The 25,995-nt window shown below is 53.4% G+C and overlaps 1 protein-coding gene across 2 annotated transcripts; it reads right to left on the bottom strand.

Annotated features, from left to right (window-relative positions):
- Positions 1–747: 747 nt before the first annotated feature.
- kita (KIT proto-oncogene, receptor tyrosine kinase a) lies at positions 748–25,485 on the bottom strand. 2 transcript variants are annotated; one of them, XM_018733165.2, is made up of 21 exons: positions 25,390–25,485; positions 20,861–21,115; positions 15,936–16,220; positions 15,545–15,684; positions 15,141–15,309; positions 14,810–14,996; positions 14,563–14,678; positions 14,373–14,487; positions 11,069–11,253; positions 8,825–8,931; positions 8,562–8,688; positions 8,327–8,431; positions 8,061–8,171; positions 7,730–7,865; positions 7,518–7,615; positions 7,290–7,423; positions 6,402–6,524; positions 5,789–5,900; positions 5,586–5,685; positions 4,198–4,303; positions 748–3,727 (listed from the first exon to the last, which is right to left on the bottom strand). In XM_018733165.2, the coding sequence occupies exons 1-21, from the start codon at positions 25,451–25,453 to the stop codon at positions 3,569–3,571; spliced, it is 2,934 nt and encodes a 977-aa protein (XP_018588681.2). In that variant the 5' UTR covers positions 25,454–25,485; the 3' UTR covers positions 748–3,568. The 2 variants fall into 2 exon arrangements, with proteins under 2 accessions (XP_018588681.2, XP_018588682.2); XM_018733166.2 differs by lacking the exons at positions 748–3,727; positions 4,198–4,303; positions 5,586–5,685; positions 5,789–5,900; positions 6,402–6,524 and adding an exon at positions 6,543–7,166.
- Between the last annotated feature and the right edge of the window lie 510 nt (positions 25,486–25,995).

The following is a 25,995-nucleotide window of genomic DNA, read 5'->3' as shown; positions in this document are numbered from 1 at the left end:
TTTACAGAAATCACTATGAGCTGCTGTGAAACAGTGACTTTTCTGCAACATCTCAGAGGCCTTCAGGAAATTCACCAGATTTCTGGATTTCCAGGTTTTGACATTTTTGGACAGTGTCCTTAGAACTTGTTGAGGCTCCTGCTGGAACACAGATTTATGGCCTGGGTGACCTGGTTCAGGATCTTGCCACTGTGGTTAACGGGTGCCAGTCAGTGCTCAGTCATGGTGACCAGATTCAGGACCCCAGTGTGTTGATCACATCTAGCTCATCTGTGGGATTTCCTTCTGCACTTATCTGATGAAGAAACAATAGGTCTGGTTCCGGGACGAGGCTGATGGCGAGCGCCAAGCCAGTAGCTCTCCAGCTGTCTGCGCCACTGAGCTTCAGGCCAGGTGTCTTCCTGGCTGATCACTAATTGTTCTGGAGGGGAAGCTTTATTTACAAATAAAGGCTGGCCCATGTGTGTGTGTGTGTGTGTGTGTGTGTGTGTTGGAGGAGAAGCAGACTCAAGGCTCGGTGTAGCCAGACTGTAGGAACGTGAAGCAAAGCCTCCAAAGGAGTCTAACTGTGTAAAGCAGCAGGGTCTCATTCAAGAGCTACTCCAGCGTGGAAGAGCACAGTTCTGTACAGTTCAGATGGATCCGGCCGCGTCCGACACCGTGAGCAACCTGAAAGCCGTGACCTCAACATCCCCACGCGAAGTCGGGGAAAACTAAACTGAACACCAAAGACATGTTTGTCATTATAGTTTATTTACATGAACAAAAACAGCGAGACGTTAAGCACATTTACACAGCACATCTTTCCAGCCCTGTACAAGAGGTCAAACATTTCAAAAAAGTAAATGTACATTAACAGAATGCAAAAAAACTGGTACGAGTTGAAGCTCTGACGTCCCGGTGATCTCTCACCGCTCCCACTACACACACGAGTTTCCGTTTCAGAAAAAGTGACTGGCACGCGCAGTAATTCGTATTCAGCTGATGCGACAGCTCGAGGGCGGAGACCTGGGGACGGGACCCTGGCTCTCCTCCTGGCGAGGATGACGGGAAGGTGAACCATCTACAGCCGAGCCTCCGGCGACCGCCTAAGTGACCGCCTGTTACACGGATGGAGCCGCAGCGAAGAGCTCGTCGCGGCCGGCCGCAGAATTCGTTTATCGTTACAGTGGCAGAAAGTTGCTGTTTTCATGTCCTGCGACACATGAAAGCTGTTTCCGAGCTAGAGACAGAGGTGAGCAACTGTACACAGCCATGTGTTTCTGATAAAGTGCTGACGATGCAAAAGTTTTGGCCTTCACAAACACTCCTGAAATAGCGGAAATGTCAGGTACTATCGACTGTCATCCAGGAGCCCGTGGAGTCCAGGTGATCCATCGAGACAAGAACAACTAGTAGACCTGGTGGTTGGAAGAAGGTACGCCGAAGGGTACAGGATTCATTGCTACAACGCTAACGCTAACAAGGGCTGAAGGGAGCGCAAATACGTTCCACCAGCTTGTGCGAATACAGTGCACCACAGTAGTAATGTGGTGTCTCTACCGGCACAAAGAATGCAAAAGCAAGGTAGATGCCCCATATCTTGTTTTACCTCCAGCAAACCGATTTCTTTGGCTATGGGCCCTGACCTGGCAGCTGGCTGCTTCGCCGATCAGCCTGACTTTCGAGGATTACGACATCTCATTAGACGTACCGTTAAAAACGCAATAAAAAGACACAGAAGGATCGTTAACGTAACCAGCTCCCGGTGTATGTACGGAGCGTGAACTGTGCGAAGAAGAACGGAACGGGACGGAAGCGTGTGTCACGGAAACGGTCTCTAGCTAGCGTGGCAGTCCTTCCAGCCCGACAAGCGTGGAACTGGCCATGTGGAGAAGTGCTTTCTGGCCAGGTGCGTCCACGCTCATGTAAATGGGGAAGTGAAACGCAGGCTGACTCACGGCTCTAGCCAAGACCTGGAAGTGGGACTTCCTGCAGAGGAATTAGCTTGGAGTGAGAACAGAGGAGCCCGATGACTCGGGCACGCTACCACAACCCTGAAGGGAGCCGGTAAGGCCTGAACGAACCTACGGAGCAACCGCAAACCTGAACGGGCCTAACGGAGCATAAACTCACCCGCGGACCAGCTCCGCATTTGAAGGAACCCAGCCGGGCCAAACTTACCTGAAGACCAGACCTGACGGAGCCCAACGGAACCCGAACTCACCGAGGAACTCGGCGTGGAAGGAACGAAGGACGCGTAAAGGAAGGAACCGAGTGTGAGCCCAATTCCCTGACAGGCCTGTCCCAAACCTGAAGGTGCCTAAATTGGTCAAAAAGAACCTGCAGAACAGTGGTGCCTTTGAACGAACCCAGCCGGGCCTAAACTTCCCTACAGCAGGGAGGTGGTCCTGAACTCACATGCGAATCGCCGAAAGCCTGAAGACAATTGGCAGGGCCCGAAGTGCCCTTTAGAGGGACCCAGTGAAGCCTGAAATCACCTGCAAACCCTTCGGGAACCTGAAGCGTACCAACAGCTGCCTTTTGACGAAGCACCGAAGACAAACGTTCCTTGGAAACGAGCTGCAAAGTGAGAGAATCCAAGGGCAGAATGAGACGAGAAAAAGCTGCCTGTTTCCTGCTGCTGCTCGAGTCCTTTCTAAAGGCCCTGCACCGATGCGTTCAAAAGGTGTGTGTGGAACACGCCTTAGCAGAGCACTACCAGAGCGCTGCGTTGCTACAGTAGCTGCCCCGCACATGCGGCGACCATGTAAACGCGCACGACAGAAGCGACGCTCAGCACTGCTTCCTCTAGAAGACACTCAAGCGTAGCTTCCTAGAGGCAGAACCACCTCCTGGGTGGATGTGAAGAGCCACAGCTTCAGAAAGCCTTCACACGTCAAAGTGATCAAGTAGCACTAACACATTAATACTGAAGTCTGGGAGAACGTTGAGCGACTTTCCGAAGCACAAGACAGGCCACTAAATATCTGCATTTGACGGGAAAGCGGCTTCTTTGGGTCATTGCCAAAGTGAAGGGAATGACAGCCGATTGCCTATAAAACACGTTCTTGTTCTCCGAAACGAGCTCTTCCTTCTCATGCAGCAGTCTGGCCTACGGACTCTACACACACGGCTCCAGAGGATGAAGAGCAACGTCCTCCTTGATCCTGGACCACAATTCCCGTGAATGGCTACCGGCTTCTGATTAACTGAGGTTCACATGTAACGGCACATGTAAGCAGTAGAGTTTTACACGGAGCAGCACACAGGAACTGCACGACTACATCCAATGCACGCTGGCATACAACACGGACAGTGTTACTGGGCGCAGACAGGGCACAGAGCAGCATCCGAGAAGAAGCGGCGGTGCTTTCTCGAGAGAGAGAGAGAGAGAGAGAGAGACAGCGAGGTGGCGTCTCTCCCTGTCACAGTTTTCCTTGCACAACAGCATCAACAAGTGTGTGTTTGTGTGTGAGGCGACACTTCTTCAGACAGGAGCCTTAGAGGTCGCCTCGTCTATGAAGAGTGCCAGCGTTGAGAACTTGGGGGGAGGCACTTGCAGTACATCCTGGCCACGTGAGCAGCTTCATGCCCTCGGGGGGCACAGCGTCTCCTCATGGAAGACCTCGTCACTGACGAGCAGCGGCTGCGTCGAGGCCGTGCTGCTGCCCACTGAATTGAGACGCAGGAAGTGCCCGTTGTGGTCGTCCCTCGCCATGAGCCGGGAGCTGAAGTTCAGGTAAATCTGCGAGGAGCCAAGTGAAAAGAATGAATCGGCAGAAGGCCATCGGCAAGCGGCCAATCGGGGACTAGCATTAAAGCACGCGGCTCGGTCGGGTTCCCAACGCATTTGGAGTTGGGTGTTGGAGGGTGACCGGAAGAACGCTCCGTGTGCATACGGGGCGTCGAGTTTTCCACAGTCGAGCTCAGCGAGAGCGTTTTGGTCAACTGAGGGCTCCTTCAGAATCGGCAACAGGAGGCCCGGTAACTCTTCTACGTTGCGCTTCTCGGCAAAATGTCTATTTCTAGCAGAGTCCTCGTTCGCACGCGGCACGCGAACTCAACACGCTGGTGTATGCCCGTGCTCTACGGTCATCTTCGCGTCATGTGTTCTAAACCACCGACCGCGCCCGTCGAAAGTGTAACTTTCCCACTCGTGACTCTACAATCGTGAGGTGAAGTGCTGTACGTCTGGATCCCAAACGTAAAACGTACATGTTTGGTGCTGTCCGACAGCTCCTGTTCGATCTTGTCCACAATCTTGCCGAAGGACGGTCTCTTGACTGGGTCGGCGTCCCAGCACGACATCATGATCTCGTACCTGCAGTGGAGCAAAATGATGTTGTCGGCAACGTTAGAGTAAGGATGCTAACGGTTACCACGGCAACCTCCAACAACACAACAACGCTCAACACAGTGGTACCAGAGTAAAGACAGTAATAGCTGTGGGAAAGGAGGAGAGCACACACTGGAGGCCGCAGAAGGATCTTTTGTGCAATCTCTGTTTACACCTTAGAGGGAACGTGATGCTGAGCCGCGGAGGAGGGAGGAGAATGCCTTCACTGAGGGCCGAGCCTGGAACAGGAAGTCACGGCGCGTAGCCTCTTCCTCATCAAAACCTGCGACCGAGTCTGACATAAAGGCGCCTTGTGCAGCGATCGTCGCTGGGGTCGTGCGATCGCCACGCGAGGCCCAGTCACAGCTCGGGGTGAGGGACCGGGTCTCCTGTGAGCAGGTCCGAAGAACAGCGAAGGTTCTGGCACCTGGTGCCAATGTGTTGTGGTGTGAGTTCAGGTGCGTCTCACACTGAAGGTGGACACAAGGTGCGAAGCAAGTGTACATAAGAGCGAAACCTTAAGCACCTTGTGACTTTACATAACAGTGCGTCACGACTACGACATACCGTACATGGTGTGAGTGCTGTACTGTAGCCATGACACCACAAGTAAAGTACATACTGTACTACAGTACTGTACACCGAGTCAGTGCTGTTCAGTCACTGTCAGTTATTAATACATGCGGCAGCAGGTTGCAAACCGGTAAGAGCCGCCACCTCTGGACTTGAAGGTTGTTGGGTCGAATCTTTCCTCCTGCTGCTTTACCATTGGACAAGGTACCCACAGTGACGCGACTGAATTGTTACTCACTGACTGACCGTTTACCCTGCTCTATTAAGCAGAGTAAATCACTGTAAGTAGTTAACACTGAGTCGCTTACTGAGCTCACTATAAATGCAATGCAATACACAGCGTCCATGGAGGGAACTGCGCTCTTGGTGGTGACTCACATACAGTCGTGTGTGTCCTGCAGCTCTGTCTGTCTGGTGTGTCCACGTGCGCTGTCACTCGAGGTGCAATGAAGCACATGTCCGTAGAGTCTTTAAGGACCGTTTACTCATTTTAACCATTAGTGTACAGTTATTGCTACTACACCCAGGACACGATTTACCATATTCTCGCGTGCCCAGATCCACACCCAGTCGTCGTGCAGGCCTGGCAGAAAGCTTCTACAGGTCCGATGTTGGACACAGCCATGCAGTGGACGCTCTGAGTTGGGCTACGCCCTACGAGTAGACGCTGCAGTTGGGCTGCACTCCCACTCACATTTTACTGGGTGCAAACTCTGGCTCTTTCATCCTGTAGCCCTCCTTGATCATCTTGTAGAACTTGGAGTCCACTGGCATTCTGGGATACGGGCTGCTGCCTGTAACACGGGCAGGTACAGCGCTCATCAGAAGTCAGCGGCTCTCAGGAAAGACATGTCAAGGTTGCCACGGCCTGGAGGATTCTGGGAAGTGAGTCCTTACCCAGAGAGAAAATCTCCCAGAGCAGGATTCCGTAGGACCAGACGTCGCTTTCAAAAGTGTAGACACACTCAAAAATGCTCTCTGGGGACATCCACTTGACAGGAAGACGGGCCTGGAGAAACAAAGGACAGCAGTCTTCTATCCTCATACAGGAAGTGCATCATCATCATCATCATCATCATCACCGCCATCCGTTTTGTGACAGGAAGTACACCATCACAACAGTACTAGTGTCCTTAGAACCATTCGGGACCTGGGGTGGCACAGGTGGAAATACTGACTTGAGTTGGCAGTGCAAAAACGCAGCACTCTGCCTTTAACATTATTATTATTATTATTATTATTACTGTTGTGGCTTTAGAAAAACAACATTACAGTGATTTATGAGTTGAAACAGCAGGGTAGTTTTCAGCTCAGGATAAGTTACTTTGATCATGGGTACAACAGCAGGCAGTTCGACGGGACCCTCACCCCCCCCCCCCCCGGTGCTGTAAACACCGTTGAGACGCACCGAGGAGCCGAGATGCAGTAAACAGTGTATCGGGGATGTTACTGAACATGGATCATGATCGCGATTTATCTGACCCCCCCACCACACACACAGAAGACTTACGTTGCCCTTGACAACGTAGTTGGAGTCCTTGGTGATGTCCCGCGCCAGCCCAAAGTCACAGATCTTAGCCACGCGTCCCTGGGTAAGGAGGACGTTTCTGGCCGCCAGGTCTCTGTGAATGCACTGGCAAAACGTCGAGCCATGAAACACACTTGTGCTGTACATGCACCGCGGTACTGCCCACTTGTTTACAGTGCTATTGTACAGTTATGCCCTGAGACGCAGCCACTCGGGCTCAGAAGTCCACTTTAGGACGGCTTCCATGCAGTAGCCCTACATTTCCTCGCGCACACGCCTGTGGACTGCGGGAAGAAACCCACACAAACACAAGCATGGGAGACGGGAGGGGGGGTTTGAGTCACTAGGTCCAGGGCTGCTGTGTGCTGAGATGGCGGAGACGGATGAAGACGCCTTCGGTGACAACATGGTCCTAGAGCAAAACTGCTGTTTCCACACAACATCCCGCGGTCCAGTACTGTGACACACTGGGCGACCGCCTTAGGCACATCGAAGTGATGATGTCACAGCCCTGCGTGGGATCCGGCGGCCACCACGCTACACTACACAGCGCTGAGTTCTGGAGCACAGAGGAGGTTTCCAGCTCCTTCGTCCCCCAAGGACTGAGGGTGTCCTCCTCGTCCAAAGGACCAGCGTCCCGTGGCAAAGGGACCGACGTTGCCCTGAGCCGCACTCCCTCTCTGTACAGGACGCTCACGTCAGTAAACATTCATGTGCGTTTGGTGTTTCTGCCACTCTGTCCACGCCCTGTAGACACAAGAGTCCCCAGCGTGTCACACATGAATCTTTCATGGACACCGGGGACACTGGGGCCTCCATCAATATTTCAGCGGCGTGCGGAAACCGAGGCGGTAACCTGAGCTCACGTACGTTTTTGGAAGCGAGGAAGTCCATCCCTTTGGCCACCTGATACGAGAAGCTCAGCAGGTCCTCGGTGTCCAGGGACATGGAGTCCTCGAGCAGTGCCTCCGTCTGGGTGTCGCCATCCCCGCAGGACCCTCCCGCTAGGGGGCACAAGGGACGGTCATCTCGCAGCTCCTCGCTCAAAAGCGGAACACCACAACAGCCAAAGTGACACCGTGGTAAACTCAAGCTTGCCTTTGCGCAGGGAGGGCCTCCTCTCGGGGGCGCTCACGTGCACCGCGGTCCTCGCAGCTGACGGTCTCATGGTCATGTAGCCGTTGTGGTTGTCGTCCCTGTAGGGAGCAGAGCCCAAAGACGGGTTAAGGGTTATGGTTTGGACTCGAGCAGCAGGATAGATGAGGCGTGTCGTAGAACCCCCGCACTAGGGGACCCCCCGTGGCTCAGACCTCATGGGCTCCGGCACAACGTTCTTGTAGTGACACTCTTCTGCCAGCTTGGAGCAGAAGAACATCTCTCGCTTCCTCCTCAGGAAGTTGAGGAGGTCTCCGTGGCAACAGTACTCTGTGATGACGAGAGTGGGACCTGCAGGGAGATCGGCGGGGGGGGGTCTCATCAGTGACATCCGCACTCAGACGCGTCTCTAGAAACTTCACACTCCTCAGCTAAGAGATAAACAAATGCAGAGACATAATGTGCGTAATCCACACAAGACCCCCCACAGGACCCCCACACAGGAACCCCCACAGGAGCCCTCCCAGCCCCCCCAGGTCCTCTAACCTCCCACAGTACAGGCTCCCAGCAGGTTCACAATGTTCATGTGGTGACCCAGGTAACTGAGCACCTTGAGCTCCGACATGAGCGCCTCCTTCTCTGTGGCGTGAGCACTCGCTGGGGAGACAGGGGGGTGGGGGGCACGAGTAAACAGAGTAAACACAGAGTAAACACCGGAGAGTGAACATGTGGCCTTTTCAGAAAGCTCGTACACAAGGGGTGCAGGGGCAGGATGAGCCTCAGGGTGGCATAGTGCCCAGGGTGCTACTCACGCTTGAGCATCTTCACCGCCACCGTCATGACCGTGTTGGCCTTGGACATGCCGTAAGCGGTCGCTTCGACCACTTTCCCGAAGGCACCGGAGCCCAGCGTTTTACCTGCGGTCACACACACAGACACACACACACGGACTGAGAGAGAGAGACACAGTCCTACCTGCGCCTGTGTGTGAGACCTCCCCCTGGGGGGGCGCCACTCCCAGTCAGGGCCCAACCCTGACACACTCACCGAAACGGAGCTTGTCACGTGGGAACTCCCACTGGTGGTCATACGGAAGCTGGCTGGGGTCGATGTAAACATAATTGTTGCCATGGATACCTTCAATCACTTTCCACTGGATCTGATACTTGGGTTTCTGTGTGACAGAGAGACACGGCGAAGGTGTTACAGTTGCTGGTGGGAGCCGCGTGTGTGTGTCTGTCTATGAGCGTATACACACCTGTGTGTGTACCTCTGTGTGTACCTGTGTGCCGCAGCGAGGCCAAACCCACCTGTAAGTATTTGTAAAACAGCAGCACGAGGACAATGCAGAGCAGGGCGGCAGTCGTGACAAATCCAGTAAGCAGCGGTGTGAAGAGGTGATGTTGCACAGTACGCTCTGCAAGTGGAGGACAACGTCAGAGTGGAGTAGAGCCAAGAGAAGCACCAACAGAACCAACCACACAGAACTAGAGAGGTGCTGGAGAAGGACCAGCAAGGTGCTGGAGAAGGACCATTAAGGTGATGGAAAAGGACCTTTGAGATGCTGGAGAAGGACCATTGAGGTAATGAAGGAGAACCAGCAAGGTGCTGGAGAAGGATCATTGAGGTGATGGAGAATGATGGAGAAGGACCATTGAGGTGATGGAGAAGGACCATTGAGGTGCTGGAGAAGGACCATTGAGGTGCTGGAGAAGGACTTTTGAAGTGCTGGAGGAGAACCAGTGAGGTGCTGGAGAAGGATCATTGAGGTCCTGGAGAATGACTAGTGAGGTGCTGGAGAAGGACCTTTGAGGTGCTGGAGAAGGACCATTGAGGTGCTGGAGAAGGACTTTTGAAGTGCTGGAGGAGAACCAGTGAGGTGCTGGAGAAGGATCATTGAGGTCCTGGAGAATGACTAGTGAGGTGCTGGAGAAGGACCTTTGAGGTCCTGGAGAATGACTAGTGAGGTGCTGGAGAAGGACCTTTGAGGTCCTGGAGAATGACTAGTGAGGTGCTGGAGAAGGACCTTTGAGGTCCTGGAGAAGGACTTTTGAAGTGCTGGAGGAGAACCAGTGAGGTGCTGAAGAAGGACCTTTGAGATGCTGGAGAAGGACCATTGAGGTACCGGAGGAGAACCAGTGAGGTGCTGGAGAAGGACCACCATCACGCTGGGCTGTTGAGGAGGTGGTATCAGATGGTATTAGGTTCATTTGTGAGCCGCGTTGGGGCTCAGTGAGATGTTCAAATGGTCTCTGGAGGAGATTAATGAGTCCGGGGGCAGGGGGTCGGAAGGCGGGGGGAGCATGGCTCTGGCTCCAGCCGTTACAGGCATTGTTGTGCTGTTTAAGTCCCTCTGTCCCACCATGGTGGTCTCACGGTCTCTCTGCCATCTGGCCTTCCCAGTGAACCTCATGTTGTTCAATGCTGTAGACCCCCGGTGTCCCGGCTGTCCCCCGCATGCGTTTCCTTGGCAACGGTAAACAGCGTTTCATTAGGCCTCAAAGGGTTCAGCTCAACTCCAGCGAGGCGTATTCCACCGACGGGGCTCACGTGTTACTTTGCCCTCACTCTACAGTAATGTGAGTCACACTCTAAATGTTACCAACCGCCATTCATCTGACACTTTTCTCCAGACGGGCGACTTACACCTATTTACCGTCTTTTACAGCAAGGTGTGGCTCTCACCGCTGCAGCCCCTGCTGGCCCCATGCATCCACACAGTTTTCACCTCAGAGATGTTCCACACCACGGGAACCAGGAACAAAAGCAGGAAAAGTAACAATGTGTCGTGTCGTCAGGGTCACGGTCAGTCACTGTGACCGCTGTCACGGCCGTCTGTAGCAGAAGTCCCCTTTGCAGCTGGAACACGACCGCAGCCTGCGTCATATTCTGCGCATCTCTTCCACATACCCACCCGACTCAGAGAGCCGTTCACTGCACTTGGGCTCTGTCGGTGAGTGTCAGCGACCGCTCGCCACCTGGTCATCCTGAGAGTTGCACTCGCAGTGCCGCTGACCGTTCTCGGCCATCCCGCAGATGGCCACGCCAAGCGTTAACCGGAGCGCCTTACCGCGGTTCGACCGCCACTGCCGGTGTTGTGCAGTGCGGTAAGCCTTGAGCGCTAAGCAGCTTTCTGCGCACTGAGACCCAAGAGTGCCGAGTCAGCAGGTTCTGATCCCCTGTAAGACCGAGCAGGGCTCTAAAGCTGCACCCCAAGCTGACCGCAGCTGCAGGCCTCTAAGCGCATTACGCTCGCCTGAGCAAACACCCCCCCCAACCCCCCCGCACAGCCGGCAGCATCCCGCGTATCTCGAGCAGACCGCTGTGTCCGACCATTCGGTCAACTGGGCCGCTACAGGTGTGCGTTGGTCTCACCCGTGATGCCTGTGTGTCCCTCTGTCCTACACACTGTGCTGCATCACAGTGTCCGCGACATAAAGGCCTTCCAGTCGTCTGTCCAGCTCTTTGACCGTGGTCAGTGTGCGAAAGGCTGCACACATTAGGGAGGGAGAGTGACCATGCAGGGGGACCAGGGACCAGGGATAGGGACTCACCGCTGATGGAGAAGAGGAAGAAGGCCTCCTGGTCGTCGACGGTCGCCAAGCACTCCACTGTCGGGTAGCCCGTCCTGCTCACGTTGAGGCGGCTCTCGACCTTCCTGCGGCCGAACGTGGGGTTCGAGAGCACGACCGTGCTGACGTCCTGCACCTCCGGCGTCGAGTTGAGCAGCTGCGAGCACCTGCGGCACAGAGGACAAGTGGAGTTCATAAACACGTTATAACATGCGCCTGGGGGTCCTCACAGGAGCCACGTGGTTGTGGTCATGCCCGTTGCCATGGTCACCAGTGAAGTGATGTGCGGGGCGCAAGAGGTCATAGTGTCTCGCCACTGGGGTGACCGCATGCTTTGCGTTCCATGTGATAATTAATCGAACCCTGACAACGCAGGTGTGCAGTGCCCCTGACCTCGAGGGCCCTGCTGGGCTCTGCGTTGTGTCAACAGGTGATAAGAAGCACTGTAAACAGTGTAAAAACATGGTGAATGCCCTGTGTTTGTTTTCTCACACAGCTGAACTTCATGCAAATATTGTTGTGTAAACATGCGCACCTGTCCACACCTGCCCGGGTTCCGAAACCTGCGGTCATGTTGTTTGCGTGTCTGTATTTGCATTTCTACGGTACTGTTTGTGTTTGCATCTCCCCAGGTTTGTACGTGTGTGTGTCAAAACCCGTGTTCACGTCCACTGCTCTCTGGCCAGTCGTGTTTATCCAGGTACGAGCTGGATAATCCCTACTGACTCAATGGGTCCTGCTGATTGGTGTTGCCATGGATACCCAGTGCTTCCTGCACAACGTCATCACCATCGTCTAAGAAGCGCAGCAGCATTAGTGTGGGCACAGCATGCCGTTTGGTCCCATCACATCACGCATCTGGGTCGGGTCCCATCACGTCACACATTTGGTCCCATCGACACACGTGTGACCCCTTCCCAGGAGCCCCTGGGGCTCAGGTCACTAGTCACATAAGAATGACAGGAGGCAAACACGAACATGTGTCACATGACCATCCTGTTCAACATTTACACGTGTGCAGCTATGTCACTTACAGAGGCCGTACTGGATCTTTAGTATTTGCAGTATCCGCAGAGAAGCTATTAAAAGTTTAACTTGACACAAAGATGTAGCAGGGAACACAGGAGAGAGGACAGCAGACAGTGGATAGAGGACAGAGGATGTCTTTGACTTGGCACAGATTCCAAAAATAAATAAACGTCAGTGTTACTCTTACTATAAAGTGAAATTGACCAATAGTACAGTGTGGACTCAGTCAGGTGGGGGGGGGAGAGGGCCAGGGGGGTCACTGTGCAATAGCAATAACATCAGAGCCTGTGGTGCAAAAGGCAGTCAGTGACACAAGGGGAGAATGTGACCAGTTATACAGACGAACCACAGATAGAGCTGTGTGTGTGTGTGTGTGTGTGTGTGTGTGTGTGTGTGTGTGTGTGTGTGTGAGAGAGAGAGAGAGAGAGAGAGAAGGTAAAGTCCCACTCTTGGTGCCCTACTGATCCACACACCACAGCCTGCGCCAAAACAGATGGACTGCAGATGTACAATTGTCCAACCGCCAATGACACAAGCCTGAGTGTGTGTGTGTGTGTGTGTGTGTGTGTGTGTGTGTGTGTGTGTATGTCTGTGGCTTTCCAGCACAACACACTCGTCCACAGCTGCCACCCATGGCTCCTGTCCAGTGCCGAGAGCCGATAAACAGTCACTGCGGTGTTGCACTGTGTTTTGTCCTTCGTCCTGCTCATTTCCTCCTGTGTCCCAGTGTGTGTTACAGAGAGTTGCAATCCTTCCTGAATGTGTGTCTCACGGTCCTGTCAGCAGCTCGACCGCTCTCTGTCCCTATGCCTCTTTCTCCCTCTGTCTCCCTGCCTCCATGTCTCTCTTCCTCTGTCCCTCTGTCTTTCTGACTTGCTGCCTCTGCCTCTCTGTCGTCTTGTCTCTCTGTCCCTCCACCATTCCGCCTCTGTGTCCCTTGGTCTCTCCGTCTCTCCGTCCATCTGTCTTTTTGCCTCTCTGTCTCTGTGTCTAGAGGACGGCTGGTAGCATAGTGGTTAGCACTGCTGCCTTTAGAGCCACATGTTGCACAGTCAAATCCAAGGTGTAGTACCTTAGAGCAAGGTACTTACCCTAAATAACTCCAGTAAAATTACCATATTGTATGAATGGAGAAGTAGCTTATCGTTAGAAGTCACTTTGGAGAAAAGTGTCACAAAGTAAATGTCTGTCTCCTAACCCTAAACATCCAGCATGGGGCACACAAACCTGGAGTTAGCCATTAAACTCAACCTTAAATGTCCGCCATGCAGCACAACCCTCACCCATGAACCCAACCTTAAATGTCCAGCATGGGGGGCAATCCTGACCCCTAGGCCCAACCCTAAATGTCCAGGCGCAATCCTAATTAAACCTAACCCTAAGCATCCAGCATGGGACACAACCCTAACCCTTAAACCCAACCCTAATTTTCCATCATGGACCACAACCATCCATCCATCCATCCATCCATCCATCCATCTTCCATCCCGCTTGTCCTAAAAGGGTTGTGGTGGCAGCAGGGAGAGCAGAGAGGCCCAGCCGCCTCTGTCCCCCACAACTTCCTCCAGTTCAACCTGGGGGATCCCCAGTCGTTCCCTGGCCAACTGTGAGATATAATCCCTCCAGCGGGTCCCAGTTGGCCGTGCCCGGTATACCTCCAAAGGAGGCGCCCAGGGGGCATCCTTATCCTTGAGGTCGTTCGGGCATCTGGACCACAACCCTCACCCCTAAACCCAACCCTAAGTGTCCAGCATGGAGCACAACCCTAAACCAACTCTAACCAGTAATGAAGGCAGTTTTGATGCAGGAGCCACACAGTAACACAACACAAACTGTAAACAAAACCCACCCTAAATTAAACTGAGAGCTACAAGTGTCAACCGGTCCCTAACCTCAAGGCCACGAGATGATGACGAGTTTGTCATCGTCATCATCGTCATCATCATAATAATCATCAGGCTATGCTGCACTACAACATACTGCTCACTGGCGAGGAAGTTCCTCTTGTATGTCGCCGAGCTCCTTCTGTCTACGACCACACATCTCTAGCTAGATTTGACTCACGGGATGCGATGAAATTCAGCCTGTAACCATTAACACCTGGAGATCTCGGGAGATGCCGAGGAGAGCCAAACAAACAAACAAACACATGTTCTAAGTTTGCGTATGAGTCCAACTGTCCGAACACATGAGGTCGAAGAGACTCACTACACCGACTCGGTGGCCGGTGGAAACAGGACCGCAGCGCTGAACTCACCGTCTGTGAGGCTGGTCGCAGTAGAACCAGGAGATCTCGGGGGTGGGGTAACCCTCGGCAACACAGCGCACCTGTCCGTCCAGGGGCCCCTCTCGAACCACGATCTCCGGCTTACCTGGACGGAGATCGCAGGTCACTGCCGGTCTACCCAAGTACGGTCGCAACCTCTCGCATAGCCGCGCGCACTTACTGATCACGTGGACGGCGAAGGAGCAGTTGGCCGAGGTGTCAGAGTGCCAGGCGCTGAAGATGTAGACTCCGCCCTCGGACACTTTGAGACGGACAAGTTTCAGCTCGCTGAGGTACCTGGGAGAGAGGAGCGTGTTGGTCAGCCTGGTCACACATCCTCAGAAAAAGCAAACGGGACCGTGGAGCTGAGCGGCCCTCAACACCACAGGGTGGTGCCTCTCTGGAGCCACAGCAACCTCCACGCTCACCTGTAGCCTGCTTCATGTGCGGTGATGATGTGGTCCGAGCTGTTCTGTAGCGCCTCTCCTTGGTACAGCCAGGACATGGCCTGCGGCCTGGGATAGGCCTCCAGCGCCACCCGAAGCGTGAGGCTGTCTCCTACGCGGGTGTGGACCGTACGATTGCCAACCTCTGTCAGGTTGATGAAGCCTTTCTCTGCAGCAGATAAACATCGCCGTGAGCTCACTGAACCACGACCATGTCAAGCGCAGAACGTTCTTCCTCAACGGCACGTGAGGCTGCGAAGGAGACGGTTCTCCAGCAGGGCTGCTCGGAGGGCCCAAAGGCTCGCGGTCTTACCGTAGACCGCGAGCTCGACGGACGATGAAGTCACGCCCTTCTCATTGGTGGCCTCACACCGATAGTTGCCAGAGTCTTCTATGGTCACCGAAGGAACCTGAAGAGAAGTGTTCTTCAGGTAGAGCAGGGGGTTTGTCTGCATATGGGGCCTCACGAGCATGTTGGCCTTCTGTGGAGACAGCGTGCAGAAACACGTCCATCAAAGACAAGTCCATCCAAACACTGGAGATGGCCAGGTGTGGCAGGATACTGAGCCCAGCGTGGTGAAGCACCATTTACTTTACACCGTTTTTGCGGCGCCGACTGTGTGTAACATTGCATACCGCTACGTGCATGCAAACACGGAAAGTATCGGATGGTGTGTATTCGGGGATGCGTCGAGTGCTTCGGGGAGGACGTCTTACCACGCCTGGAGGAGGAATCCAGTGGAGGCTGAAGTTGCTGTTGATGTTGGAGGTGTTGCACGTGAGTCTGAAGGACCGGCCCACGGTGAGAATAACTGTCTCTTTCTCAGAGAAGTGGAGGACGGGCAGGTGTTCTGGAACTGAGGAATCGCAGCGGAGCATCTCACTACGCAGGCTGACCTCGCAGTTTACTTAAACACACACACACTCACACACACAGCATCGAATGAGCCCAGCGTGGTGAAGCACCATTCACTTTACACTGTTTTTTGGGGTGCAAGGACAATAACCCCAAACCTTGCTGCCCCGCATTCACAGGGATCCCCTCGCTACTGCAGACTCCTCTCCCTCACGTGTGAAGGTAGCCTGAGGCCGCAGGTGGTGCCCTCACCTGGCCGCACAATGAGGGTGTAGTCGTCGGACTTGACCGGTGCTCCGTCCAGCACGGCCGTGCACACGTAGCAGCCCGAGAAGCTCTGGCGCAGGGAGCTGATGGTGATGCCATGTTCCACGCTGACGCTGAACTTCAGCTCCTGGGGCAATGGCCCCCCGTCACATGTGGCCAGCTGCAGGTCGGCCACGCCTGGGTCTGTCGGATGACACGGGATGACGCAACTCTCGCCCATCTTGCCCAGGATGCTTTTCATGATGGTCTTCCGGAAAGCGTGGCTGGGATCTGCAAAGGTCAAAGAGTCAAATAAAAGGATTTTGTACAAGCAGCTGGCAGCAACTATCTACCCTTGCTTTGAAATGGAGCTGGACCAGACACTATATATCTGTCCTGGATTTGAGGTGGAGCTGGACCAGACGTTACCTATTTGCCCTGACTTTGAGGTGGAGCTGGACCAGACACTAAATATCTGCCCTGGCTTTGAGGTGGAGCTGGACCAGACGCTAAATATCTGCCCTGGCTTTGAGGTGGAGCTGGACCAGACACTAAATATCTGCCCTGGCTTTGAGGTGGAGCTGGACCAGACGCTAAATATCTGCCCTGGCTTTGAGGTGGAGCTGGACCAGACGATACCTATTTGCCCTGGCTTTGAGGTGGAGCTGGACCAGACGTTACCTATTTGCCCTGACTTTGAGGTGGAGCTGGACCAGACGATACCTATTTGCCCTGACTTTGAGGTGGAGCTGGACCAGACACTAAATATCTGCCCTGGCTTTGAGGTGGAGCTGGACCAGACGCTAAATATCTGCCCTGGCTTTGAGGTGGAGCTGGACCAGACACTAAATATCTGCCCTGGCTTTGAGGTGGAGCTGGACCAGACGCTAAATATCTGCCCTGGCTTTGAGGTGGAGCTGGACCAGACGCTAAATATCTGCCCTGGCTTTGAGGTGGAGCTGGACCAGACGATACCTATTTGCCCTGGCTTTGAGGTGGAGCTGGACCAGATGCTACCTATCTGCCCTGACTTTGAGGTGGAGCTGGACCAGACACTAAATATCTGCCCTGGCTTTGAGGTGGAGCTGGACCAGACACTAAATATCTGCCCTGGCTTTGAGGTGGAGCTGGACCAGACACTAAATATCTGCCCTGACTTTGAGGTAGAGCTGGACCAGACACTAAATATCTCCCTGGCTTTGAGGTGGAGCTGGACCAGATGCTACCTATCTGCCCTGACTTTGAGGTGGAGCTGGACCAGACACTAAATATCTCCCTGGCTTTGAGGTGGAGCTGGACCAGATGCTACCTATCTGCCTTGGCTTTGAGGTGGAGCTGGACCAGATGCTAAATATCTGCCCTGGCTTTGAGGTGGAGCTAGACCAGACACTACCTATCTGCCCTGGCTTTGAGGTGGAGCTGGACCAGACGCTAAATATCTGCCCTGGCTTTGAGGTGGAGCTGGACCAGACACTAAATATCTGCCCTGGCTTTGAGGTGGAGCTGGACCAGACGCTAAATATCTGCCCTGGCTTTGAGGTGGAGCTGGACCAGACGATACCTATTTGCCCTGGCTTTGAGGTGGAGCTGGACCAGATGCTACCTATCTGCCCTGACTTTGAGGTGGAGCTGGACCAGACACTAAATATCTGCCCTGGCTTTGAGGTGGAGCTGGACCAGACACTAAATATCTGCCCTGGCTTTGAGGTGGAGCTGGACCAGACACTAAATATCTGCCCTGACTTTGAGGTAGAGCTGGACCAGACACTAAATATCTCCCTGGCTTTGAGGTGGAGCTGGACCAGATGCTACCTATCTGCCCTGACTTTGAGGTGGAGCTGGACCAGACACTAAATATCTCCCTGGCTTTGAGGTGGAGCTGGACCAGATGCTACCTATCTGCCTTGGCTTTGAGGTGGAGCTGGACCAGATGCTAAATATCTGCCCTGGCTTTGAGGTGGAGCTGGACCAGACACTACCTATCTGCCCTGACTTTGAGGTGGAGCTGGACCAGACACTAAATATCTGCCCTGGCTTTGAGGTGGAGCTGGACCAGACACTACCTATCTGCCCTGACTTTGAGGTGGAGCTGGACCAAACGCTAAATATCTGCCCTGACTTTGAGGTGGAGCTGGACCAGACACTAAATATCTGCCCTGGCTTTGAGGTGGAGCTAGACCAGATGCTACCTATCTGCCCTGACTTTGAGGTGGAGCTGGACCAGACACTAAATATCTCCCTGGCTTTGAGGTGGAGCTGGACCAGATGCTAAATATCTGCCCTGGCTTTGAGGTGGAGCTGGACCAGACACTACCTATCTGCCCTGACTTTGAGGTGGAGCTGGACCAGACACTAAATATCTGCCCTGGCTTTGAGGTGGAGCTGGAGCAGACGTTACCTATTTGCCCTGGCTTTGAGGTGGAGCTGGACCAGACACTAAATATCTGCCCTGGCTTTGAGGTGGAGCTGGACCAGACACTAAATATCTGCCCTGGCTTTGAGGTGGAGCTGGACCAGACACTACCTATCTGCCCTGACTTTGAGGTGGAGCTGGACCAAACGCTAAATATCTGCCCTGACTTTGAGGTGGAGCTGGACCAGACACTAAATATCTGCCCTGGCTTTGAGGTGGAGCTAGACCAGATGCTACCTATCTGCCCTGACTTTGAGGTGGAGCTGGACCAGACACTAAATATCTCCCTGGCTTTGAGGTGGAGCTGGACCAGATGCTAAATATCTGCCCTGGCTTTGAGGTGGAGCTGGACCAGACACTACCTATCTGCCCTGACTTTGAGGTGGAGCTGGACCAGACACTAAATATCTGCCCTGGCTTTGAGGTGGAGCTGGACCAGACGTTACCTATTTGCCCTGGCTTTGAGGTGGAGCTGGACCAGACACTAAATATCTGCCCTGGCTTTGAGGTGGAGCTGGACCAGACGTTACCTATTTGCCCTGGCTTTGAGGTGGAGCTGGACCAGACACTAATATCTGCCCTGGCTTTGAGGTGGAGCTGGACCAGACGTTACCTATTTGCCCTGGCTTTGAGGTGGAGCTGGACCAGACACTAAATATCTGCCCTGGCTTTGAGGTGGAGCTGGACCAGACGTTACCTATTTGCCCTGGCTTTGAGGTGGAGCTGGACCAGACACTAAATATCTGCCCTGGCTTTGAGGTGGAGCTGGACCAAACGCTAAATATCTGCCCTGGCTTTGAGGTGGAGCTGGACCAGACTCTAAATATCTCCCTGGCTTTGAGGTGGAGCTAGACCAGATGCTACCTATCTGCCCTGACTTTGAGGTGGAGCTGGACCAGACACTAAATATCTGCCCTGGCTTTGAGGTGGAGCTGGACCAGACGTTACCTATCTGCCCTGACTTTGAGGTGGAGCTGGACCAGACGTTACCTATCTGCCCTGACTTTGAGGTGGAGCTGGACCAGATGCTACCTATTTGCCCTGGCTTTGAGGTGGAGCTGGACCAGACACTAAATATCTGCCCTGGCTTTGAGGTGGAGCTGGACCAGACACTACCTATCTGCCCTGACTTTGAGGTGGAGCTGGACCAAACGCTAAATATCTGCCCTGGCTTTGAGGTGGAGCTGGACCAGACACTAAATATCTGCCCTGGCTTTGAGGTGGAGCTAGACCAGATGCTACCTATCTGCCCTGACTTTGAGGTGGAGCTGGACCAGACACTAAATATCTGCCCTGGCTTTGAGGTGGAGCTGGACCAGACACTAAATATCTGCCCTGGCTTTGAGGTGGAGCTGGACCAGACACTACCTATCTGCCCTGACTTTGAGGTGGAGCTGGACCAGACACTAAATATCTCCCTGGCTTTGAGGTGGAGCTGGACCAGATGCTACCTATCTGCCCTGACTTTGAGGTGGAGCTGGACCAGACACTAAATATCTCCCTGGCTTTGAGGTGGAGCTGGACCAGATGCTAAATATCTGCCCTGGCTTTGAGGTGGAGCTGGACCAGACACTACCTATCTGCCCTGACTTTGAGGTGGAGCTGGACCAGACACTAAATATCTGCCCTGGCTTTGAGGTGGAGCTGGACCAGACACTACCTATCTGCCCTGACTTTGAGGTGGAGCTGGACCAGACACTAAATATCTCCCTGGCTTTGAGGTGGAGCTGGACCAGATGCTAAATATCTGCCCTGGCTTTGAGGTGGAGCTGGACCAGACACTACCTATCTGCCCTGACTTTGAGGTGGAGCTGGACCAGACACTAAATATCTGCCCTGGCTTTGAGGTGGAGCTGGACCAGACACTACCTATCTGCCCTGACTTTGAGGTGGAGCTGGACCAAACGCTAAATATCTGCCCTGACTTTGAGGTGGAGCTGGACCAGACACTAAATATCTGCCCTGGCTTTGAGGTGGAGCTGGACCAGATGCTACCTATCTGCCCTGACTTTGAGGTGGAGCTGGACCAGACACTAAATATCTGCCCTGGCTTTGAGGTGGAGCTGGACCAGACACTAAATATCTGCCCTGGCTTTGAGGTGGAGCTGGACCAGATGCTACCTATCTGCCCTGACTTTGAGGTGGAGCTGGACCAGGTGCTAAATATCTGCCCTGGCATTGAGGTGGAGCTGGACCAGACACTAAATATCTGCCCTGGCTTTGAGGTGGAGCTGGACCAAACACTACATATCTGCCCTGGCTTTGAGGTGGAGCTGGACCAGACGATACCTATCTGCCCTAGCTTTGAGGTGGAGCTGGTCCAGACGCTACCTATCTGCCCTGACTTTGAGGTGGAGCTGGACCAGACACCAAATATCTGCCCTGGCTTTTTGAGGTGGAGCTGGACCAGACACTAAATATCTGCCCTGGCTTTGAGGTGGAGCTGGACCAGATGCCCAACATCTCCTCTGGCTTTGAGGTGGACCCAGCTCAGTTGCCTTCTGTGATCTCACTGCACCTTTGACAAACACGTAGATGGAGCTCTCCTCCGTTCTCTTCTCATTCTCGCAGATGTAGCGGCGCATGTGCAGTGGCTGTGCTCTGTGCACTGTGAGCAGTGCGACGCCCTCTTTCTGCTCCACTGGAAAGATGCTGTTGCGTTCTGGAACCTTCCACCTCACAGCGCCCTCATCCTCACAGCGGAGGCTGAAGTTGGAGTGCAGGGACACCACCAGCTGTCCATTACCTGGGAAGATCTGGGGCTTCGTCTTACCTGGCATGAGGAGAGGTTGCTTGTGTCAGTTCGGCAAAACATGGTGCAAATACAGTATACATGGTTTTTCAGTCTCTATCTCATGGTCACTGTCTGAGTGACAAAGTCCTCACACCGCTTATAACGCCTGGACCTCACAGTTATGACACATCTTACCACATCGTAACGGCCTTAGGATTCAATGACCACAAAGCAGCGTAATGACATGCCTAACACAGCTGCATGTGCCAGTGTGTGTGTGTGTGTGTGTGTGTGTGTGTGTGTGTGTGTGTGTGTGTGTGAAAGCGTGTGTGTACTGGGATGTGGCCTGACACTGCTGCTCCGGGCTGCTCCCAAACCCCACGTGACCATGTGACTCGACCGCCGGCAACTCCAGAGGACACCGGAGACACGGCTGCTCCCGGCCAGAGCCTGCAGGGCGTCTCTCAACACCACACACACATAAGAACACAAACACACGTGCGCTACATTCGCCGGTCAAATGGAAGCTGCTGGCTGAAATACCTGAGGGGAGGTGACACTTTGCAGAGCGCTGGGGATGCGCTTCTACACACTGCCCAGCAGGTGATGCAGCAGTCAAGGAGCAAGACAGTGAACGTCTCAGTGAGAGAATGAGCAATTTGTGCAATTTCTCAGCCTCTCGGGGGACATTAGGAAAATGTCTCTCTGTCTCGCTGAGGTCAAACTCAGCCGACCGTGTTCACGTCAAACAGTTTCCTTTCATGGTAACGTTTGCGCCGTGCTTCAGCTCGCAGCAATGCACCGCTGGAATCCTCATACTGTAAGATATCTTGGACAAAGGCAGCAGCTCATGCCAGGGACACGGCGCCAGGAGAGCGAAACGGTTCCTCTGCTCCCCCTCCCTCCCTCCCTCTCTCCGGACTGTGGTGTGAGAAACGGCTGTAAACACTCTGCCAGGTGACACACTGAGCACCTATCAGCTCGACAGGTCAGTTGGCCCTGAAAGCAGAAGCTCCTCTTCCATCTCAGAAGCTTGAACACATCTGTGGTGCAGCACCGCTCTGGGACACCACGCATTCCCCATGAGACGCGATGAGTAAAGCAACACGTCAGACTGTAGGAGTCCACCTGGAGAAGCTGTGCATTGGCCCCAGTTGCTCTCAATATTCTTCTCTGCGTGGTCCACCTCTAGGACGATCCACTGTCATCGCAGCCCGTTATGGACCAGTCGACAGTCATCATGGCCCATTATAAATCCGTCCACCTCTAGGATGGTCCACCATCAGCACTGCAGGTTTGCTGTAGGGTTCATTCCGAAGGTGTGATGGAGGAGAGCAACAGAGGACAACGCTCCGTGATGGATAGACTGTTAGTGACCGTCAGTGACCGTCAGTGACCATTAGCTGTCACCAGGGCTAGGCCACCTGTCACGGGCACTCTGTCTTCACACCAATGGAATATGGAAATTATGCTCCCGCTGTGGCCCGACTTATCAGCCTTGGCTATCTGGAGGTGTTTACACTACAAGAAAGGCCTTATTTTCCTTCTGGAAACTTCAGCACAATATCCACAGCATGTGGGGCAGAAACTGCCTTCACGTCCTTCTAGCTACACATTGGCCACAGAGGAGTTCCTCCAGCAATGGGCCAGATCCCTCAGTAATGTAACCGAGCAGGGATCCTGCAGGTATTTCACCGTGGTACAGGTGCTTTACCATAGAACAGGCCATGTAAATGATGCCGTTGTCTGAGGCGAAGCAGCGAGGAGATCACTTCCCTTTTCCGAGGCGACTCTGGCGAGCAGAGTTCAGTAAACGGACTTCTACGAAGAGGAAAGAGGAACCCTGATAAGGGCTTGTCAAAGCGATAAGGGCTGAGCGCCACTGTTTGGGTTTGGCCTCACACTTCTCGCAGGGTCAAGAAGGGGTCCACTGCGTTTCCCCGCATTGCATCTGCACCTCCCGGGTTTCGTGGTGTGAACTGTTCAGGACCCAGTCAAAGTAAACAGGCTGCACATTTTCCACTGGTGCACTTACAAGCATACTTATGATTTATGGCTATGCGGTGCATTATTGTCACGAGGGACGGTGTATAAAATGGACAAGGTGACGAGCGGCATTAAGACAGAGTGCGGTAATAAACGCGACGACTCACGCGCCTTGTTTACGTGTTCAGCGGGGTGAGGAACTAAAGCGTTGTGGGTAAGAATGGTGCAGGAGGGTCAGCAGCACTCCAGGGCAGTGGGAATACAGGGAAGTAGTAAAGTGCTCTTTACATTGTTTACACTGATATACTGGTCTGAGTCCTGCTCAGATGCACACACACACACACACACACACACACACACACACACACCTGACCCCTCTTATCACACATCGGACGAGCTACCACCTACCACACACACTTTCCGGAAATATAGAAAAAGTTCCTTTAGCGTTAAAACCTTTGCTTTCATTATTCACACTCAAACGTGTGAGCGTATGTTTGCTGGATGCGGTGTGTGTCCTGTGCTAGAAGTCCGCCTGTTCAGGTGTAGGGAACTGTAACCGCCTCCATCACACATGACATGATGTTGTTTACAGAGAAGGTGCTGTTTTCAAACTCTTTGCATTTAAAGCTTCTTTCCTGAGACAAGACATGCAGGGACAAACACACACACTCACAGGACGTGTAAATTCTATCTGGTAATTAGCCAGGTAAAGAAAGCCCTTCATTAAGCACTGGCCTCATTTGCATGCTGTGACAGAAGCACAAGTTATTGCAATATTTCCATACGACAGTTACTGCAGGACCTCCGTGGAAATTCGTCGGTGACGGAACGAGATAAAAACTCAAGAGATAAACGCGGCACAAGGTTACAACCGAGGCGAGTGAAAACAAGTAAAAGAGAGTAGAACCAAATGAAACGGAGGGGATCCTAAAAAAACAACTTCGATAAAACACGGCGGCGACAACGACAGCGGGACAGATCCCCCCCCCCCCCAACCCCCCCAAAGAATAACTTTTTATTTTTACTACTGACTTAGTTTATTTTTCCTTCCAGTGACAGGAGTCCGATACCGTACCATACCATGGTATACATTCCCTGTAACAAATTATTACTGTCATTAATAACAAATTTATCCCGTAAATAAATATGTTACTATCTTTGTTCTTATAATTTTTACGGCATTCTATTACTGTCATTGTGATATTATCATTGTGTGAATATATGCTGCTACTAAACTACAACCTTTATTATTCATTATTGTTACTATTCTTATATATTACTACTTATAATTATCATTATGACCACCACCCGTCCACAGTTCGGGCGCAGCTTCCCGCTGTTGAATGAATTATTAAAAAAGTCGTCACGGCACGGTGGTGTAAGCAGACACTGGAACACTGACACTGAACACTGACACTGAACACTGACACTGAACACTGACACTCGCTGTAAAAGGAACACTAACACCGGCTCCGACGGCGACACGGACACCGATCGACTTTCCCGAAAAGCGCTCGGCGTCGCGCACCAATAAAGCAGAAAAAATGTGGGAATGACAATGAATGAATGAGGCGGAAAAAGGCAGAGATGAAACGGACAGTATGAAGGGTGAGCGCGCGACTGCCGGACAAAGAAAGAGCTCCTTTCTTTACTCATAATATGGAAATAGTGGAAAGAAATAAGATACATTGTATCTTCCAAGTGAAGTAAAGAAGATACATTGTATCTTCTATGAGATGTACGTCGCTTTGGAGAAAGTAACGCGTCTGCTAAATGAAAAGCAGTACATTTCCGATTCGTGAGGAAGAAGAGAACCGCGACCACCGCGGATGACGGGCGATGACCGCGCGCTCAACAACAGCGCCTCAGGTGTAATGCGATGTAATGCGGTGTAGAGGACAGGTGAGGACAGGTGAGGACAGGTGGGGACAGGTGGGGACAGGTGGGGACAGCTGATGGTCTGGAGGAGACCGCGGGGACTGGTCACCGCCCCCACCTGGACAGGTGCTCTCTCCACACACGCGCACACACACACACACACACACACACACACACACAGTCGCGTTCCTGGGACCTGAACTCGACCACCCCTGATTATAGGACGGGGGGAAGCGCGTCCAAGAGCCCCGCGAGTCAATGGAAGCGCGAAAAGCTGCACCTGTCCGTTGTCCGCTGGACGGAACCCCTTTGAGTCCAGCACCAGTGCCGGTCCAGTTTAGTTAGTCATCAAGCGCACCTTCCTCCTCCTCGTCCTCCTCCTCCTCCTCCTACCTGCCAGGTGAGCAGGTGCTCATGTCTCGCGCGCGCGCCTCTCTGCTCCCTACCTGTCCGAAAGGTGGCGAGGAGCAGCGCCACCACCAGCACCAGCAGCCCGTTGCGCGCTCTCATGTCTCTCCTGTGTCTCAGTCCCCCGGCGGAGACGCGCAGCTCCGGTCTGGGCGCCCCGAGCGCTCGGCCCCGCTTTACATCGCGCCTCATCTCCATATTCAACGAGGGACACGCCCCCGGACACGCGCCCGGGAGCTCGGGCCTTTCTTTAGAGCCCGCCTCATTTGAATATGCAATAAGGACACGCCCCCGCGTCTGCTGCCGCCAGAACGCTCTTGCTTTGCCGGGGAACAGGCAGCGTGGGAATTAGCCCTTAACGGTTAATTAGCTTAATTAATGAGGAGGAGAAAGAAGTAGGGTCCCCGTTCACACTCGGTGTTTCCAGCGAGCACTGCAGCAGTGTGACCTTTTCCTCAGCGGCTAAAGATCTCGCCAGAGTCCCATGCCTTGGCTACGAAACCACGTGAAGTCCTTTGTGTCCTGGAGGGTCCAAAATGAAGCGGCCGCTCATAGAACGAGAGCCAGCAACCCCCGTCGCGAAGGGAAGAGCAGAGCAGAGCGTCTTTGCGGGAGGCCTCTTCCTGCTGATGTTTAGGAACGCG

The sequence above is a fragment of the Scleropages formosus genome, chromosome 9 (assembly GCF_900964775.1).
Source record: "Scleropages formosus chromosome 9, fSclFor1.1, whole genome shotgun sequence".
In the NCBI taxonomy this organism is placed as follows: Eukaryota; Metazoa; Chordata; class Actinopteri; order Osteoglossiformes; family Osteoglossidae; genus Scleropages; species Scleropages formosus.
Note: the sequence above shows the minus strand (reverse complement) of the source record. Positions and strands in the feature narration are given on the sequence as shown.

Bases quoted from the DNA above. Each gene is read 5' to 3' on its own strand.
- kita (XM_018733165.2), bottom strand. From the start codon at position 25,453: ATGAGAGCGCGCAACGGGCTGCTGGTGCTGGTGGTGGCGCTGCTCCTC. The intron at 15,685-15,935 runs GTGAGGGCACCA...GCGATTCCTCAG, and splicing joins CACCCTCATTGTGCGGCCAG to TTCCAGAACACCTGCCCGTC. The intron at 3,728-4,197 runs GTACGTTTTACG...GGCTCCTCGCAG, and splicing joins TGTCGGACAGCACCAAACAT to ATTTACCTGAACTTCAGCTC.